Source organism: Rhopalosiphum padi, chromosome 2 (assembly GCF_020882245.1).
Source record: "Rhopalosiphum padi isolate XX-2018 chromosome 2, ASM2088224v1, whole genome shotgun sequence".
NCBI classification, from domain to species: Eukaryota; Metazoa; Arthropoda; class Insecta; order Hemiptera; family Aphididae; genus Rhopalosiphum; species Rhopalosiphum padi.
The window spans coordinates 43,547,339-43,569,412 of NC_083598.1; the positions used below are offsets into that span (position 1 = coordinate 43,547,339).

The 22,074-nt window shown below is 30.5% G+C and overlaps 1 protein-coding gene across 1 annotated transcript; it reads left to right on the forward strand.

Moving 5' to 3' along the window:
- Nucleotides 1-531: 531 nt before the first annotated feature.
- Nucleotides 532-21,856, forward strand: LOC132920792 (fatty acid synthase-like). Its single transcript, XM_060983465.1, has 28 exons — nt 532-796; nt 7,648-7,867; nt 9,338-9,490; nt 10,294-10,668; nt 12,479-12,717; nt 12,782-13,012; nt 13,090-13,281; nt 13,357-13,479; nt 13,724-13,954; nt 14,024-14,213; nt 14,303-14,532; nt 15,299-15,436; nt 15,507-15,679; nt 15,754-15,898; nt 16,081-16,194; nt 16,263-16,371; nt 16,565-16,822; nt 17,290-17,466; nt 17,548-17,702; nt 17,905-18,081; nt 18,144-18,449; nt 18,582-19,036; nt 19,103-19,226; nt 19,305-19,481; nt 19,542-19,721; nt 19,790-20,569; nt 20,782-21,027; nt 21,121-21,856. The coding sequence occupies exons 2-28, from the start codon at nt 7,663-7,665 to the stop codon at nt 21,598-21,600; spliced, it is 6,363 nt and encodes a 2,120-aa protein (XP_060839448.1). The 5' UTR covers nt 532-796; nt 7,648-7,662; the 3' UTR covers nt 21,601-21,856.
- The last annotated feature ends 218 nt before the right edge of the window (nt 21,857-22,074 follow it).

Sequence of the window (22,074 nt, forward strand, 5' to 3'; positions counted from 1 at the left end):
GAAGCTGTAAAATCTTCTGTCGCTAACCCGTCGGCGATGAGTCAAACTTTAAATTAACATATGACTATATGAGCATTATTAACGACCTGCTGCAAGGAAAACAAAGTCCGTGAACTCGGAAAGATATATATTGTTATCGATCCGAACTCGAGAGACGGCTCCTGGTATTGTGCACACAATATATATATTATAATATCTATAAAAGCGACGGTGATGTGTAATCATTTAACATTGATTTGTCCTTGCCGTGTATACAAGGCATGTATATATACGCTATGCGCGTACGCATTATTATTGTACAGTTGGGTTGTTAAGACAGCATAGTAAATATATGATATTACATTATTTTAGTACATTGTTTTCGTGTTATTTTCATCTAAACACACAAACACTCGCACACAAACGCACACACATACACACGCACACGAGCGCACGGTGTAGATTATAACAATTTATCTCGTTGACCTATAATCGCTAACTTGATCGTTTTCAAAAAACAAATAACTTCGACCCATCATCGAGCCAGGTAAATGCGCACGCACGCACGCACGCACGACTTACAGCGGTGTTTGTCCGCACACTTCCGTCAGTGATCTACAGCGGTCCACAGCGATCAATATTAGAGTGTACCGCAACACGTCCGCGTCTCCGGGATCTTTGGATTATAATATTATAATAAACCGGCGCCGTCCGTACCATCGTCGTCGTCGTCGAAATCTGCACCGCGGAGTCTCCGGTCCGTCCCGACCGACGAAAATAAACTCAAAAATAATAATTTATATCACCGCAGTACCAAGTAAGTCCGTAGTCGTAATATATATATAGATATATATTTATACATAATTTCGTATAATAATATAACACCCGTTCGATGTGACGCTATACGTATATATATATATATGTATATTCAACGTACTCGAACGTGGTCGAATCACGAATATATTATTTACGAATTTGCGAATTCGGGGGTTTGTTACGTTTTATTCGAAAAATCATTGATCCAAGAGAGTCGGACTTGTGGGGGGGGGGATGGGGTTGAAGCCATTTGTCCGAGCAAAGACGACTATAGCTTTCGAGAGTGTTGGTATAATACATAGTTTTTGTGAACATTTTTTTCTAGTCAATTCTAGAAATTGTCATGTTCTCGAAAAAATTGAACTCGGCAACTTTTTCCGTCAGCAGCAACTATAATATTATTGGCAAGTGGCTACTGCAAGTTATGTTTTTTCAGTTTTCACGCGTCGATCGCAGCTTTTTGGATTCGTCCAGACACACCGCCGGGTTCTAGATTGACTGCGATCTGTTTTCACGTGATCGAGATCAACCCACGTCGGTCGTTTACCACTCGTGCATATCTTATTTTTTTTTTTTATCTAATAACTATGCTCATTAGTCGATTTTATATAATAATCAAAGGACCGACACTATTAGTACTAGTATATATATGTATACTAATTAAATAAATATTTAATATAAAATACGCGAAAGGACAAAAATTTGATTCGTGTATTATTTGTTATCTTGTGACGAACGATTGTCCGTTGTTTGGGATGTGTCAAAAATATCGACGTTATCGCTGTACACTTCTTAAGCGTGATCTTGGTAATTGTCAAGTTGGTTGCCGCTGATTGAGCTGGTTGTCTTGTATATTTTTTTGTTCGAGTTCGGTATTTATAATGTTCCTATAACGCTGTGCATGGTAATTGGGAAAACAGTGCGTTTTGGAGCTGATATTGAACATGTGTGCCGCATAGAAAAATGAATTGTATTATTATCTGATTTGTACCTACCCTTAGGAGTAATACATCGTGTCACGAACACGGATTTCATGATGCGTAACTTGGTCTCTCTTTGCCTCGCTCTTCATTCAATAATCACAGAAAAAATGGCTCTGTACTGCACTTATACTATATTATATACTACTATTTATCAATATGAAAAAGAATTAGTTAACTACAAATGAAACAATTACGATTGCTCTGATTTTAAATTTGTGGGTGCTACGGTCTTTCAAGTTACTCCTCCCCCTAAATTGCTTAACACGGGTAAATAACATCTCGCGATGTTTACTATTTAACACCGGAAATTTTAATGTAAAATAATAATAACCATTCTTAGGAAAAAAATTCATAAGGCAATTTACCTGAGGCTGTATAAGTATATGTGTAAAGTGATGTTCGCACATTAAATCAGTGTGTGTTAAAAGATCAATGTTACAAGATAAAGTTTTGTAAATACTGACAATTATTGATTATTTAACCTATCCGAATACGATTTAACCTTAATTTATCATTATAATGTTATCAGCTTGTATAGCTAATATTATAGTTAAATAATAATAATAATAATAATATTAAAAAAAGTAACATTTTCCATTGCTAATATAATAATAATAATTAAAATAATATATGTTTTTATTTATCGACGAACACATCTCCGTTAAATTAATACTGTACAATGTACATCGTAATTATTTTACACTTAAAAGTCTTCTACATATCAGTAAGGTCGAATTATTGCTATCGTTTAAAGCTTTTTAGAATTTTGAAATTTTAAGAAAGTGGCCAAAAGTTCTAAATGATTACACACAAATGACATGATAATCATTATAACGTATAATTACTATATTTTTAATAGTATCTATTACATTTTTTAAGTGTTATCAAAAATATTGATTGGTGTTTATGTTAATTGTATCATAGTCCATAATTATGCAAGAGTCTGTAAATTAATAATTTTTATTTTTAAACATAGACAGAAATTTTCATTTTCACTTAATGACTTAACGGCAATGATTTCATTATTTATCAATGTGCCAATGTTCGATCTATCATTATTCATTGACATGGTTTATAATACTATAATTAATAGTTATATAATGTGTAATATGCATTATTATTATATGTAAATGTTTTGTATTGGAATATAAAATTAAAAGTGCATAATGTCATTAAAAAAAAAAAAATTATAACCATTTATGTATATTAGTGAGAAATACATTAAGATATAGGTATTAATATATGTATATTAATGTCAATTTTCCGAAAGAACTTTTTTTCTATAGTTCCGTGCTAGCAGATGATAGAGACAATATCGTTGTATTATTTTTTTTTAGAATAGAATAACTTAACTTATGGCTATTTTGCAGAATCTCAACCGCGCGTTACAGAGGTCCGATCGAAATCGTCTACCAGTAATTTTCAATTTAATAATGACACTATACGTACCAGCGTACCTATGATATATCTTTGAAATCTTGTTCAAATTATTTTTTCAGATATTGTTCTGTTTGGTAATAGATAAAATATAGATCAGATTAAAATTTAGTCATATGACGATGATTAATGCATATCATGAATTAAAAAAACTGTTATATACATTAGATGTTTTATTGATTTTGAACAAATTTATATTGTACATACTAATATGTATAAAAGTTTCTTATTAATTACTAAGACTCACTCAAAATATTAGATATAATATGTATTCAATATAATACAGTTTGTAAATTTTATTGAATAATTTTGAGTTTTTGCCATCTGAGGTGTACCAAATAATTGACTTAAATCAACCAACTCTATTTGCATATTATTATTATATTCTATGCTTTTGGAAGAAAAATGTTTTGAATTAGACATGTTGAATTATATACCATTATTGTTTTTCTTTATTAATTTAAAATTTAAGCGTTTTTTAACGACTGTAGAGTTTCTCGTTATTATTAATGCGTAATATCAATTGATTTAACAGACTAGGTACGTTTTTTTTATCATCAGGTGCTGATCTATTCTTTAAAATCGCTAATCGTGTAGGTATTCTATTTTTTGATAAATTCTGTTTGGAAATGATATGAAAGACGTTCGTACGTAGATTCTTATTTACTCTTATTATTCAACGATATACCAACTTAAAATAAATATAAAAAATCCACACATTCGACCGCATATTTCATTATTTGACTTAACCGAAATGTAGTTCTTACGTCATTTTATTGGACAAATTCTCAAACAGCCTCAAATGTATGGTCAAAAGGTTAACTACAACGAAAAATCATTGCGGAATATAATTAAAATAGGTATAATAGGTATAATATAATAAGTTTCGTTAAATATATTTATGTAAATTTATAATAAATTTAACCAAATTACATACAGATGTCAAATAAAGGTCGATATTAAGTATAATGTATAATACTAATAAAATCATATTGTATAATATTTAGAATTTATTAGAAAAATTGATTGGATGCAGAGATAAGGGGGTTTTGGTGTTCAAAGTCCAGTCCAATTTTTTCCCTGCTTCCCCACTCCTATACGGAAATCTTTTAATAGGTACGTTATTTATTTAGTGAAGTTTTATAAACTGTCCATTTTTAAAATTGTTAATTTAATTATAAAATAAAAATGTTAATTTAGGTTTCTAAACAGAAAATTGATTTAAGCTAACTAATTTAATAGCATTAAAATTTATGGGTATAATTAAATAAAAAAAAAATTAAAACTCATAATTTGATAATTACCTATACAATATACACATATTAAACTAATAAATGTTTCATTTTCCAAAACGATCATAAGCTTTGTAAAATATATTCTAATTTTTCAATACTTTGGACTATGCTGATATTTGTGATATATGATAATATAATGCAATGTAATGTTAATATTTAATTATAATATAATAATTATGTAATAGCATTTTATTAATTTGGAATATATAAATATTAGATTAAAATGTAAACACCACATTTCTTAGCACAATTAATGTAAAATAACAAGTGATTACAAACCCTTTTAGATGGTAATAACTTACGTAAGAAGATATACAAAATATTATATTTTACTTACCTGTTGATAATAATTTTTTGTTCATCTCGTCATCAAAATCATTTATTATTTTATAGATCTCATATTATTAAAGTATTTTTTAATTATTTATGAAAATATTAATTAACACTAAAGAGTATTTGATAAAAACATTTATGTTAAAATTAAAATCACTTGATTTTTGATTAATATGGCTTATAAATAATGTAATATTTCTACATAAAATATTGTCTATTTGGATAGAATTTAAAAATAAATTATACCGTAGATATTTCCACCAGACGTTGTTACGATGACACGGTAACTACATAGATCATTGAAGATATTTTTTATCGTGTTTCCGTATTATGCTTTTATATTTTCTCCTCGTACACATACTAATAAGAGACAATGATGAATATTTAATAATTACTAGGTTTTGATGTACATTTTAAAAATTGCAATTTTCATAAAATTTTAGTGGCCAGGAATTTTTAGTGAGGACAATCGTCAGTCGGCGCCGCCATTGCCTAATAGAATTAATGCCAAAAAACAACGTGGATTATATACTTATAGTGATATCACTGATATAGGCTGATACGTGATAGACAGCTCATTTTTCGTATACAAATCATTGATTTTAAAATTTAAGTCATCGTTTAGTTATTTTTTTTTTTAATAGTTAGAATGAAACACATAACTTAGAGGCAGGAATTATTTTCACTAAAAGATGTAAAATATGATGAAAATGACAAAATATGCTACTATTATACGCATAAAAACTTTTAAAAATTACATTGAAAAATAGTATCAAATTAAAACAATATTAATTAATAAACATTAATTTTTTATTTAACCTAACCTAACCTCTAAGCTGCACAGTATTTATTTTTTAGTATGTTTGTATTGTCAAGTTATCTACGCAGCTGATAAAGTAAATATATAAACTTAAAGAAATCACATTTGTATTTTTATAAATATATAATATTATAGTACTCACTATTCGGTAATCAACATAATATTCATTTTTTTGTTATTGCAAAGAGCATAGAGGAAAAAAATAAAAAGTTAATTAATTGATTAAAAATGTATAAAATATGCAAATAATAGATAATATGATTTATAATAAAAAAAAATATGTGCAAATACAATTAGGAAAGCAGTTTGGTTGGAAACGTCCACATTTAATATACCCATCATACTCTTGCATACACTCTGCGCAGTGTGAATATAATATGCAAATGCATGCAGTTCCGTTATCTACGGAGGAGCGAGCGAGTGATTTAAGCGACACAGCTAATATAGTTCATTAAAAAATTCGCGTAAAATATGTAGATTTATTAATGAGAACGTCGAGTACTCGGTCAGCGGCTGTGACAATGGTTTCAGTTCACGGATACACAGTTGACAAATTGATAAAAATAAAAACACGTATATAGGTATACACGCAGTGGATAATGAATATTTATAATATATAGACATCGTAACAGTCGTATTTTATGAATGACGAGAAAAGCGTACGAGTATCTGTATTGTTCCCGTTGAAGGACTAATAATAATTAATAATTAGTCGCCGTTTATGAAACGTCATCACTATATCGATGTTTTCGTATTTTATTCTGTTATGTGTATAGGTATACTATTGTTTTAAGATTAATATATTTTAAATTTTTATCGGGCCCGTCCCGTTTCATAATAAATAAATAAATAAATAATAAGTACAAAAAAATAAAATTGCGTAGAGATAAAAATTCACAATTGCCGTGCTGCTCGCAAACACCGGTTTTACTATTATAGACGATAACGGAATATTACGTGTATTATATGTATATATACATAGCTTTTACATACCCAAGGCCTTTTTTCGTTGTTCTATGGTTATACCGTAGACATATTAAATGCGTTGATATATCTATGGGCTATACGCATAACGTATGAAAAATGATAAAATCAATCATTTCATTCGATTTGGCCGGTTATAATAAAGTCCAATGGCCGAAAGAGGTAAGTTTACGATGGGCGGGGGAGCAATCCCCCCCTTTAATTTGGCTCTTGGCGCTACCGTTGGCTTATTACTATATATAGGTATAACTCAGTGTTTCCCAACCGGTGGTCCGCGGAAAAGAAACTCAAGCACAAAAATCGCATTAAGACCATTAAGTAGAATAAGTAAATAATATTTAGTTTAGTATTTAGTATACAATGTATACTATACATAATACAATAATAATAATAATAATAATAATAAAATGACAAAACGTAACGTCAAGTCGTCAAGTAATAGATGTACACATTTTTAAGGAAATTTGTTTCGTGTGATTTTTTAATCGAGACGGTCCGTGACCAATTAAAAACTAAAAAAGGGGTGGTAAAACGATTGGGAAACACTTGACTATAACTGAATAGCCGGTCGTGTTCTCCTATCGCTACGTTAAAGTGCATTTTTAGAAGGAGAGGCGGCGAACTCAAGAACTTAACCTAACTACACGTTTGTCCTACTAAACGTGTTGTATTAATTAATTACTATATATTGTACTTTTGAATAAACATCATATAAGTTATATCGTCGATTTGTCTTTGTATAATAAATATATATACATATACTGACGCGGGTACATCAACTTCCATGAACGGAATGAATAATATATTAATATAATATACATAATCTATTCTCACGTTGTATGACGTGTATATCGTTTATCCGCAACACTTCCTTCTCCTTACGAGTTTGCCTATACGTCAGAGAATAATTTACTTGACATTATATTTTATAACGATATGTTTTAGATTGTTCGCATCACAAATGATTAATATTTATCTGTTTTTCGTTACATTTTTATAGCAAAAGGTAGCTATTATGCCAGCGAGGTTCTCACAGGCTAGTCAATTACAAGCTGGAAATGGGACTGTAAACGGTGATTTTCCGCACTCCGGAAATGACGAAGTGGTCATCAGTGGAATATCTGGACGTTTTCCAGAGTCCAATTCAATCGCTGAATTCAGAGAAAACCTGTTCGCCGGTGTAGATATGGTCACAGACGATGATCGTCGTTGGCCTACTGGTAAGTAATTTACAGTAATAAATCTATTCACACATTTTAGAGTCTGAACGGAGTGATGATTGGATTGATTTTACAATGATGTGATGTGTGTCTGTCATCACATTTTGGAGTGGTAATAGTGTAAGTCAAAGTAAAAAGTAAAAAATTTCCACTAGTTTTTAACAAAATCCATTTTTTTTTTTTTGTAACAAAAACGAATCATTGTAAATACTTGAAATTTTCACCAAAGCTTTATTTATTTATGATTGAATTTTAAAAATATATTGACTTTTTTAAGCTATTTAAAGACAATTAAAATTTTCGATTTCTCTAATTTTTTTTTTTTTAATGCCTATAAAAATTTTGGTATTCCATAAAATCTTTCAAATTTAATACAAGGTTTATTATAAGTTGTACTTATCATTAAAAAAAAAAAAAAAATCAAAAATCGTTAGTCACCATTCTCACAAATCAATATACAATCTCTTCAAATAACTGTAAAAAACTCCAGTGTCAATTTATGAGCGTATAAAATTTAAATTTTTACGAAATCGTGTAAAATAACGATATAATATTCTAAAACGATTTAAGATATTTTGTTCAAAAATACATGCAATGTTTTTGAAAAACATTGATTAACCTTTCCGTATGGAAGTATATAATCCGTCCTAAATCTTACTTGAAAAATATATTGTAATTTAAATATACGTAATATATTATATCTTAGACTGGCAAATCATTTTCGTTCAGAATCGTTTTTCGTATACAATGATATACCTATCATTGCATTAAAATTTAACAGATCCATTACAGTGATCTACTGACTACTCTCCACACCTAACATACAGCAGACCGAGTTTTTTTTTCATAATTATTTTTGGGTTTAAAACAAAAATGATTGTGTAATTTGTAATGCAAAATCACAAAACGTAATAGGTATAGTAGTCATAAATTACAAATACCGGATGTTACGAACAATTAATGTAACGAATAAAGTGTAATCGTGTAACGATGATGATACTATAGATGTTATAAATTCAATTTTTTTATTTATTCGATAAATATTTAAAATTTATTTTCAAATAATTATTTTTAACTTTGACAAATACACGATTTACAATAACCCACGACAAGATACATATTATCTATTGGATTTGATATAAAACCATGTCAGTGCATATACAACAGAAATCAGACATTAGAGTAAAAGCATTTCGTTTTTATTTCTTTCTATTCGAGATAATAGTGAATATTGCACGATCACGTCCATAACCCAGACTTGGTAAACGTTGATAAAATAATATTAATATTATTATTTATGGCTTTTTCTATGCGCAATAACTGTTAAATTCTACGGTCGCCGATCGGTATAGAAAACGACGATTAAATACGGGTTAACGAACATCAACTATTCAGACTGACCTATCTTTTGATTTTATCATTGCCCATTGTTTTTATAATTATTGATATTTTGTATTGAATTTATTTAAGGTCTTTACGGTCTTCCCTCGAGGACTGGAAAACTCAAGGGATTGGAATATTTCGATGCCAATTTTTTTGGTGTACATGCTAAACAGGCCGAAGTCATGGACCCGCAGTTAAGATTGCTTTTAGAATCAACTTACGAATGTATCGTGGACGCCGGTAAGCTATACAAATCATAATATGTATTACATTTATACTCTCCTGCATGATATAAAATGCTATTGATTGCTTACACAAGAAAATAGTAAAAAAAAGGCCAAAAATTGCAATAAAAATAAAAAACGGATTGGAAACATTTTGACGACGAAATACAAACTGCAGAAGTGATAGATTTTTTGCGTGTAACCGTGTTACCTAATATTATATTATATAAATCAAAGATTGTTTGTTTTCGAAAACTTTCGTATTATTCGTAAATAATTATATTACAATATCATTTTGTGATATCACGGTTTTCAAATTTAAATATTTTTTATGTTGTCTACGATTTTGTATGTTTTTTTCTACATCAGGATATTGCAAACATTTGTTAATTTTTAGAAACATACAATTTGAAAAAAATATGTACAAATAACATATTTTTTATGCAATTGAAAAATATTGATTATTATGAACAAATGAAACATTACAAATCATATTTAATTGCATTTTAAATTCGTAATTCGTAAATATTTCAATGTTTTCGGAGTTGATATTGAATAATATTTTAAAGTTTTTTTACCACATTAGTCTCGAATTGATAACGTTCACGTGCACGTGGACGCAATGACGCGAAGTGCTCGGTTCGTGGGCGTTTTTAATGTTTGTTGCCAAATTTACTGAAAATCGTCATGTTTCAGAGCCGTTTTGTGCAGTAAAACGCACGTTAACCGCTTTCAAGACGACCGCGTGTAAATCGGTTTACAAACCGAGGACGGCGTGAACGTGATAAAAATATTATAACACTTTCGAAACTTCCGCAGGCGTGAACCCCGACGAAATCCGCGGATCGAAGACCGGAGTGTACGTGGGCACATTCCAAAGTGAGACGGACGACTACTGGAGCCGAGTGCAGGAGCGCGTGAACGGTTACGGGCTGACCGGATGCAGTCGAGCGATGTTTCCCAATCGGGTGTCGTACACGTTCGATTTCAACGGGCCCAGTTACGCGGTGGACACGGCCTGTTCGGGCAGTCTGTTCGCCCTGTCGCAAGCGTTGCACGCCATCCGGAGCGGACAGTGCGAGGCGGCTGTGGTGGGCGGCGTCAACCTGTTGCTCAAGCCCACCAACTCGTTGCAGTTTCACAAGTTGAGCATGTTGTCGTCGAAAGGGATGTGCCGAGCTTTTGACGCGTCCGGTACACGTTTTTGTTTTATTTTTATTTTTATTATCGGCACGAGAACTGACCGCGGTCAGGATTCATAATTATTATGCATTGGTACGTTTTTCTCAACGTCACTGTACAAGTTATATTTGGTTAGTAATATCGAAATAATCGAATACATATTTAACTGTTTTATATTGCGTTAGGTATATAAATCCTCGCCACTGGTCTTAAGCATATATTAGCGTAAGACGGATTTAGAGTTTTGATAGGTTAAGTTTTATTGATATTTGATACCACATCTATCACTTCCAATTTTTTTAAATTTGTTTTTTTAATAGATATAAAAAAAATATTATATTAAAATCTACTATAACTAAAACAAGCTATAGCTATTTAAAAGCAGCCATAAGATTAATATTTTTAATAATTAAGTAGTACGGGTAAACTAGTAATAAATAATTAGATTCATAAAATTAAATATGTATAATTGTATTTTTTAAGCGATACAGCACAAAATAGCTGTTGCAGCAGTTTTGTACCGTGTTAAGAGGATATTACACGCGTACGTGATTTTTCCGTTCTAAATATAAACAACAAATCAAATATAGGAGATCAGTAGAACCGATGTTGTCTTGTTAGCTTTATCATAGTGAATTGACCTTTTATCAGAGTTAAAATTAGTTTTAATTTATTAGCATTTCTAATTTGTAGCATTTTACATTCTCAAATCTTACTAAAAAAAATGTTATTAATACCTTTAGCTTTGATAATATTAAAGCCAATAACACTAAACCGATTCTATTGAACGTAAATTGACTATGTGCCTATGTTATTTATTTGTAAGACGGAGATAAAATAATTATGTGGGTGTAGTGTACTTTTAACACGGTAGAAAACTGCTGCCGAAAACAGCCGTTTCGAGTTGTATCACTTGGATATTAAAATTATATATATTTAATTATTTTAATCTAATTTACGACTGTGTTACTAATTACTACTTAGCTATATTAATCCTATAGTTGTATTTTGTTATTTATTGATCATTGTTTTAGTTCTAAGTAGATATTAATGACATTATAATCCAATATTTTTTTATGTGGCATTCTCAACTTTATGGCACATTAAATTGTAAAATAATTTTTTATTGACTTTTATCAATATTTTGTCAAACACGATAATGACAGAAAAATGAATAAATAATTAAATTAAATACATTTTATATTCGTAAATAAAATATTTTTGATATTTATAAAAAAAATGTGATATGATAATAATGTTCATGTCTCTTGATTGACAAATAAAACGAAAAACAACGGTTGTAATATTGTAAAATATAATAAATTCTTTCGTCTCTAAATGTTTAAAAAAATTGTTGATGGTATTCTCTCACCTACTTAAATACGTAAGTACCTGAAACATTAAGATGGGATTTTATCATTTTTTTTCTGGGGGAGGGGGAGAGCTAAATTATTTATAAATGAGTTAACAAATATGCATAATCAACCTCCTCCCCTAATAATGTCATAAATATATTAATTAATATGTAAAAATGTGTTAAATTTTTTTCTTGTGATTTTTCTTGCATAATTTTAATGAAATACAATGTTTTGATTTGGGAATGAGACGGTTCGGGCCAAAGATATAAACTTCCGATTCCGATATAATATCAAATTAGACCAATATTCTGTTTTATAAAAGCCTTAATCATTATGTTCATCAAACGTATAAATAGGAAATATTTTTGAATGATTTGAGGCGCATTATGCGTCAACGGGAGTAGTTAAATTTCTCAAAAAAACGTCATCTTCGATCGTGCACTTATACTTGATAGTTGTTACAGGAAACGGATACGTGCGGAGCGAAGCTGTAGTAACAGTATTTTTGCAGAAGGCCAGTGTAGCCAAACGAAGTTATGCCACGGTAGTGGAAGCATTGACTAATAACGACGGGTTCAAAGACCAGGGGATCACATTTCCGAGTGGTGCCATGCAAAATAAACTCATCCGAGAAGTGTATGCCAAATGCGGTGTAGATCCAGCCGAGGTGTCTTACGTAGAAGCTCACGGAACGGGGACAAAAGTATGATGGTTTAATTTTGAGGTGCATACAGACATTTATTTTATTTTATGATATGCCGATTTAGGTTGGTGATCCACAAGAGGTCAATTCTATCGCAGAATTTTTCACTAAAGACCGTACTTCGCCACTGTTAATCGGTTCCGTCAAATCGAACATGGGTCACTCCGAACCCGCTTCCGGTCTTTGTTCGTTGGCCAAAATTGTCATTTCTATGGAAAGTGGTAAAATTCCTGCAAATCTTCATTTTGCCAACCCAAACCCTGACATCCTGGCTTTGTTGGACGGAAGATTACAGGTAATTTACAATTCACATAATTAATTATAATAGTTTTCAAAAAATTATTTCTCATAAAAAATTACACATGTTCGCAGGTCGTGAACAAAAACTGGGACTTCAATGGTGGTTATGTGGCTATCAACTCTTTTGGTTTTGGTGGCGCAAACGCTCATGTGTTGTTGAAATCTAATCCCAAAATAAAAACCAATAAAATTGTTACCCATATACCGCGTTTGATTGCTGTGTCTGGAAGAACGGAAGAAGCAGTTAACAACATGTTGAAAAATGTGCATTTCTTTCTAGACTTCATAATTTATTAGTATTTATTAGTTATCAATTGAACACATCGTTTTTGTTGGTAGATCGCTGAAACGCCATTAGACGATGATTTTGTTTCTTTGTTACACGATATCCATGCTAACAACATTAACGGACATGGTTATAGAGGATATTCAATTCTAGGAAAATCGATCTCTGAAGTTACTGTAAGTTATTTTATTTTAATAAAAGTTAGATCATTTAAATTACTCAAGTCTTATCAATTTTTTAACGTGAATTAGTTTAAACTTTAGGGTTCTTTAATTTTTAAAGACTTTTATCTTTACTATCGGTTTAATCAAATTAATTATTTTATATTTTATTATTATTTATTAATTATTAATAGAGTTTAATACATCATAGTATTCAATCTGTTGATATCGAATTAATAATTATTTTTAATGGTTTAAGGAAGTAAAATCAAATAAAAGACCAGTGTGGTTCATTTTTTCCGGAATGGGGAGTCAATGGGCTGGTATGGTCGAAGGACTCCTTCAATTGGAACCTTTTGCCAAAGCCATAAACAGAGCAGCTTCTGTTCTTCAAGCCGAAGGTATTGATTTGTTGAGCATTCTGAACTCCAAAGATGAAAAAACATTTGACAATGTCCTCAACTCGGCTGTATCGATAACATCCATGCAAGTAATATTTTGGTATTTATTCTAATATTGATTGATGGGTTAATTCTAAATTTATATCTGATTCGTTTAGGTGGCATTGATTGATTTATTAAAATCAATTGGAATTGAACCAAATGGTTTTATCGGCCACTCAGTTGGCGAACTTACTTGTGCTTATGCCGATGGAACGTTTACCATTGAACAGACTATTTTGATCTCAGCGTTGAGGGCTCGCTGTATTTTGGAAACTAAACTAATTCAAGGGTCAATGGCTGCTGTCGGTAAATTACTAAATAATTATACTTGAATTTATTGTTATTTTTTCAAATCATTTTATTTTTATACCAATAATGGGCATTTGTGAATTTAGGCTTGTCTTGGGAAGAAACTAAAAAAAGACTGCCAGCTGATTTGGTAGCCGCCTGTCATAATAGTGAAGACAGTGTAACAATATCCGGTCCTCCTAAGAGCGTTAGTGAATTTGTCAAAACTTGCAAAGCTGAAGGAATTTTTGCCAAAGAAGTTAATAGTTCTGGATTCGCTTTTCATTCTAAATATATTGCTGATGCAGAACCAATGCTTCGTAAGAGTTTGGAAAAAGTAAGTTTGTTCTACATTATCTTTACAAACTAAAAATGTATATCTTTGCATTTTATATTTTAATTTTATTTTATTCTTAAAGTTAAAAAATATCTAATGTAGTAAATTATTATTTATATAGCTTAGAAAAAAATTCAGTAATTTTTATTTTATTTTCAGTAGTATTAAGTTGATATTTAATTCAAATCGTCGGTTTATTTTATTCATATTTTATTCATATTTTTGAACATTATTTTTTATTTCCCGATAAAATTTATGGTACCTACGTACTTATTATCATTTATAAATGGATTTAGGAGTTAAATTGAAATTATTAATTGATAGAATGTCTTTTGTAGTTCTGTTTAAGTTTTGTACTTAGAAATCAAGGTGATATAAATAATTAATTATAGTAGTTTGTTGTTGCATCATAATCTGTAATATAATATTATAAAAATAATCTTTATAAATGAAGGATTGATTTAAAATTATAAAGCATCTATTATAGTAATAAATATAAATATTAATTATCATGTATAATATTATATAGAAATAAATTGTTATATTTATTATTTTTTTAAATACATTTTTAAGTTTATAAATCCATTTAAAAAAGATTAATGTGGTATGATAATAAGTGGATCATTCAAAAGGCGTTTATTATTGTTCAAAATCAATAAGAAATTTAACAATATATTTTATGACCGTAAACACGTAGAAAAAATTATAATGTTAACATATTTCACATTTTTATGTTTTTTTTTTTTTTTTAAACAATCCATATCAGATTTTACAAAACCCAAAACCTCGTTCTTCTAAATGGATCAGTTCATCTATACCTGAAGAATTATGGAACACTCCGCTAGCCAAAACAAGTTCTACTGCATACCACGTAAACAATTTACTGTCACCGGTTTTGTTCCATGTAAGATCATTGCGTTGTTATTATCTATTGTATGGTATCCCAAAATAATTTTAATATCGCTGCTATTTAGGAAGCTATACTTCATGTGCCAAAAGACGCAGTTGTTATTGAAATTGCGCCACATGCATTACTTCAAGCTATTTTAAAAAGATCTCTGGGGCCAGAATGTTTGTGCATCGGTCTAACTAAGCGTTCTACAAACCCTCAAGGGAATATTTCAGTTTTATTATCAGCCATTGGAAAGTGGGTTTGGATTTTTCTATTTGAATAGATCGAATAGTAGGTAAAGTAATATACTTAAATTTTGCTAATTTTAGATTATACAATGCTGGACTTCAGCCCCAAATCAAAAACTTGTACCCAGCTGTGTCGTATCCTGTCGGGCGTGGTACACCAATGATTCAATCGTTGGTCGAATGGGATCACTCTACTCAATGGACTGTTGCTGATTTTGTACAAAAGGTAAATTCTATGAAATAAACTAAATTACTTACCTATACATACATTATTCTTATGTTTCTTCATTCTGTATAATCTCTCTCTCTCTCTCTCTCTCTCTCTATATATATATATATATATTAGTATTGATTGTTGACTATTGTTGATTAACAATATTTTTTTACATATATTATGACTGATCACAGGATGCTGGATCTGGTGAGTGCGTAATTAAAGTTGATTTAAGTGTGGAAGAATACCAGTTTTTGTCTGGGCATGCAATTGACGGAAGAGTGTTATTCCCTGCAACAGGATATTTAGTAAGAAAAAATTTAATTAAATTTTAATGTTTTTGTGTTATTTACAAAGTGTATTGTAAAACAAATAGACTCTTGTGTGGGAGACGTTCGCTAAACTTCACGATAAAAACATCGAAGAATTCCCAGTTACTATTGAAAATGTACAGTTTTTGCGTGCAACCATCATGCCCAAAACCGGTAATTATACTTTGTGTAAAAAAAGTTTAAGAAAACTAATAATTGATATATTTAATATTTATAAATAGTGTATATTTAATTATACAATTAATATAATTTTAATTATTTGCGTAAAAATATGCGATTTATAAGTGCATAATCTATGGAATAGTTAAAGTATTACTACGTGTTATTAATATATCTTATTTCGCAGGAAACGTAAGCTTCTCAATCAGCATTTTCGAAGGAACTGGCAATTTTGAAATTTGTGAAGGAGATTCTGTAGCAGTGACTGGTCACATCTCTATTCTAAACGATACGGATTCGGAGCAATTAGATGCCGAACTACCTATTCTTGATATCAATGATAACGCTTTACCACTTAAATCAGGGGACATTTACAAAGATTTGGGTTTGCGTGGATATGATTACAAAGGAGCATTTAGAGGAGTAAAAGAATGTGATAACAAAGGTGATATATTGAATGATAATGAATTAGGTATTAGTACTAGGTTTTATATAAACATATTTTTTCTATGATTAATAACTTTTATTACAATACAATATGTATATTATATTTTATATTACACTTAGGTATACTTAGGTTATTAGGTTTTTATAATTTTACTATATTTAAGGACACTAATTTTCAAATTTTTGTAATTAAAATTATAAATTACGTACAAATTTATAATTTTTAACTAACTACATTTTTAAATATTCTTAATAACTGTATAATTAATAAATATTTATTTATTTAATTAAAAATAATAAGTATAAGTACGTACAATTTATGAGTTTCTATAGGTTTTATGCATTATTTCAATTGATAAGACACTATGTTGTACAGTTAATTAAAAAACATAATATACTCTATTTATTATCTATATATGAAAACCTACTTATATATGTGTAATTAATTTACAATAATATTATCAGGCGTTCAAGGAAAATTGGAATGGAATGGAAACTGGATTAGCTATATTGATACAATGCTTCAGTTTTCAATTGTGGGCTTGAAAACCAAAGAGTTATATTTACCGACGAGAATTCAGAAAATTATTGTCGATCCTATTAAGCATTCGGAAATAATTGAATCTTTACCTGAGAGTAGCCGTAAGTGTTTGTGATCCAAAGTATTGTTTGTTGACGTTTTATGCATGAATTTAGAGTTTTATCACGTTAATATTTTTTTAGCAATCCCCATAAACATGTACAGAGATATCGATGTCATAAAATCTGGAGGAATTGAACTTTGTGGATTGAAATTGAGCTTAGCTCCAAGAAGACAACAATCGCAAGCAGCTCCTAAATTAGAAAAGTACACATTTGTACCGTACACTGCTGATAAAGTAATTTATTCAGATTTATATTATGTAGAATTGATTGCAGTTATTAGCGTTTAAAAATGTAAATTTTCATTTCGTTTATAATATTTTGAATTGTATTATTATAAAACATATATAATGGAAAAATACTGAAAAATATTTATTGCTTCGTGAATGGTGATTAATAAATACTGTATAATGTTAATATATGATACTTATTTTACAGGTTTCTTCGCTCCCAACCAAAATATCTGACATACTCTCTGCTTATCTACAAATCGTTTTAGAAAACAGTGCTGGCGCTATTAAAGTAAAAGTTGTTGAATATGGAGCAGATAAACCATTTGAAGGAATATATATACCTAATGTTGTCCAAATTCTGGAATCTGAACCCTTAATATCTGTAAGTATTGCAACATAAAATATTTAAGTGTTCAAGTAACAATGTTTTTAAATTTTTTTCAGTTGGACGCAACATTAGTTACGACTCAACAACAAGCTTTGGTTCCGTTTTTGGGACCGTTAGAAGTAAAAATGATAAATAAATCATTGGAAAATGGGCCTATTGAATCTAATGCTCATGTGGCGGTCGCATTTGATGTGTTAGAATCAAAAACTAAACTAAATAACTTGGCCGAGACAGTTAAGGACGGCGGATTTATACTTTTATCCGAAGCCAATAATGTTTCTCAAAGCCTTGTTGAGAATAGTGATCTCATTTTTATAAGCAAGTTATCTGCTGATGATAGAACATTCTATTTGTTGAGAAAGGTACACTTTAATTGTAAATCATTAAAATAATATTAAATGACCACAGAATATCTTAATTATTCTAATTAATTATACATCTATTTTGCATTGTATAGTATATGTTATTTTTTATAGTATTATTTTCTAATTTAGCTAATTAAAAATCATTCAGTTTCTGAAGTAATTCAAGTTTCTGAAAAATCGTATGAATGGGTTGAGACATTAAAATCTGCTCTAAAAATTGCTGAAGCTGACCCAAGCAAGAAAATAGTGTTATTCACTCAAGGAGAAGACACTAACGGAATTATAGGTTTAGTGAATTGTGTCAAACAAGAACCCGGTGGTAACAGTGTCAGATCTGTATTCATTCAAGACCCAACTGCACCGAAGTTCTCTTTAACAGCTCCTTTCTATGCTGCACAGCTGAAAAAAGATTTACTAAGCAATGTATTGAAACCTAATGGGGTATGGGGTTCAATGAGACATTTGGAATTAGAAAACCAACATGATAAGCCTTCGTTACATGTCGAGCATGCCTATATTAACGCATTGACTAGAGGAGATTTGAGTAGTTTGAAATGGATCGAAGGTCCTTTGGTGAATTACAAGTGAGTATTTATTGTTTAAGAATCTTGAAGAGAAAAGTTTATTTACTAACAACTATATTATTTTAGACCTGAATACAACCCAAATACTGAATTATGTACTGTTTACTACGCACCACTTAACTTCCGTGATATCATGTTAGCATCTGGAAAACTTCCTCCTGATGCATTGCCTGGTGATTTAGCTGGACAAGTATGCTTTTTAAACTTATTATTATATTATGATTATATTGTTCTTAAAATCATAAAATTGATTTGACTTTAATTTTAGGACTGTATACTTGGACTTGAATTCTCTGGCCGTAACTCCAAAGGTAAAAGGGTAATGGGTATGCTTGCTGCTAAAGGATTAGCTACCAGTGTTCTCGCAGATCCAAACTTCTTGTGGGAAGTACCTAGTAAATGGACATTAGAAGAAGCATCAACTGTACCTGTTGTTTACGGAACTGTAAGAATTTTTTTCTCATTTAATTTTATTAAAATAAATTTGGTTTGTTATTTAATTTAGGCCTATTATGCACTCTGTGTGAGAGGACGAATGAAGCCAGGCAACTCATTGTTAGTTCACGCTGGTACTGGAGGTGTCGGTCAAGCAGCTATTGCTATTGCTCTGCATATGGGTGTAACCGTTTACACCACTGTTGGAAGTAAAGAAAAAAGAGAATTTTTAAAAAAGACATTCCCCAAGGTACTTTTTTAATATTTCAATTTTTATGATTAAATAACTATGATTTTTTTTTTTTTTTGACAAACTAGTTAACTGATAAAAATATATCCAATTCTCGGAACACCAGTTTTGAACGACATATTTTGAGAGAGACTAAAGGACGTGGTGTAGATTTGGTCTTAAACTCGTTAGCTGATGACAAACTCCAAGCATCTGTTCGTTGTTTAGCTAAAGATGGTCGTTTCTTGGAAATCGGTAAACTTGATTTGTCAAACAACAGCCCACTGGGAATGTCCGTTTTCTTGAAAAATACTACATTCCACGGTATTCTATTGGACTCATTGTTTGATCTTAATTCTACAAGCGAGGAAAAGAAAGAAGTAGTAAGATTGCTGAACGAAGGTATTAAGAATGGTGCAGTTAATCCTCTACCAGCTACTGTATTTACTGAATCTCAAGTTGAACAAGCATTCAGATACATGGGTTCTGGTAAACATATTGGAAAAGTAGTATTGAAAATTAGAGACGAAGAATCTACAGCAGTTGTTAAACCTGCAACCAAACTGGTAAATTCTATTCCACGGTCTTATTTGAACCCAGACAAAACATATGTCCTCGTCGGAGGTCTTGGAGGATTTGGGTTGGAATTAGCTAACTGGTTGATTGTCAGAGGGGCCAAAAACCTTGTGTTGACTGCCAGAAGTGGAATTACCACTGGTTATCAAGATGTCTGTGTTAGGAATTGGAAAGAATCAGGTGTTAATGTATTGGTATCTAAGGCTGATTGTTCAACAATTAATGGAGCTCAACAATTGATTGATGACAGTAACAAATTGGGACCAGTTGGAGGTGTCTTCAACTTGGCCGCTGTAAGTCACTTTTATTATTTTTCTATGTATGTTTAAAAGTTACGAATGACTGTAAATTATAATATCGAATTTGAAGTATTTAATTTAATGTTAAATCTAAATAAGTAATATATTTTATAACATTTAAAACATTTTATACTGTTCGTTTTAAAATATTTTTCATTTTTTTTGTTTGTTATGAGAATTTATAATTGGTTATTAATTATTTTAAGGTATTGAGAGATGCATTCTTAGAAAATCAAACTCCTCAAGATTTTGAAATTGTGAGCAAACCTAAAGTAACTGGTACCAAAAACTTAGACACAGTTACCAGGAAGTCTTGTCCCGAACTCGATCACTTTGTTGTATTTTCATCAGTATCTTGTGGACGTGGTAATGCTGGACAAACTAATTATGGTTTTGCTAACTCTGTCATGGAAAGAATTTGTGAAGCTAGACAAGAAGCTGGTCTCCCAGGGGTATGTCGATATTGATATAAATAATATAATATTAATTTGTGTCCAATTAGAACTAATTAAATTTGATATTAATAATTAATTTATTGTTATTAGTTGGCTATTCAATGGGGTGCCATTGGAGATGTTGGACTTATCATGGAAACTATGGGTGGAAATGAGACAGTGGTTGGTGGTACGTTGCCACAGCGTATGGCATCATGTCTGTCCGCCTTTGATTTGTTCTTACACCACCCAGAACCCGTCTTGGCTTCCATGGTCTTAGCGGATAAGAGAAAAGGGGGATCCGGTGGAGCTACACAAGTGAGCTTGATCGACGCTGTTGCCAACATTCTAGGCGTAAAGGACACGAAGAATATGGATGAGTCAGCAACTCTAGCTGATCTGGGCATGGATTCTTTAATGGGTGCCGAAATCAAACAGACTTTGGAGAGAAACTACGATCTGGTGTTAAGCATTGGAGAAATCAGAGTCTTGACAGCCAAGAGATTACGTGAATTGCAAAGTGATGGTAGTGAATTACCACCCGTTGATGTGTCTGTTGTAGACACTAAGAATAGTTTAAATGGGGCCTGAAAGACTTATCAATATTGATTTGTATAAATTTCTGTCTGGTCGATGTAAATATTTCCATTCCATTTTTTTTTAGTCGGAAAATGATGTATACGTTGAACGTGCAAGGTATAATATATTGGATTTGAATTCTCAATTATTTTTCAAATTGTTTTTAGATGATATGTTGATACTGAATTATAATATAAATTGAAATAAATAAAACTGTTATTTAATAAATAAAATTTAAATATAATTTGTTAATATTGTTTACTGTCAACCGTTTTGTTTTCAATTTAATTTCAACCAAATTTCAATTAATTTTATTTGGAACGAATATTATAAAAAAATTTGAGTATCTTACTCGTTGTATTTTCTACAGGTGTACAATCTAGGCGTAAGTTAACGGTTATTGTTGGTTACCAAAAAAAATCAACACAAAATTAAATACATTAATCGCTCAAATTAGCTATATATTATAATTGGGCACGTTAAGTT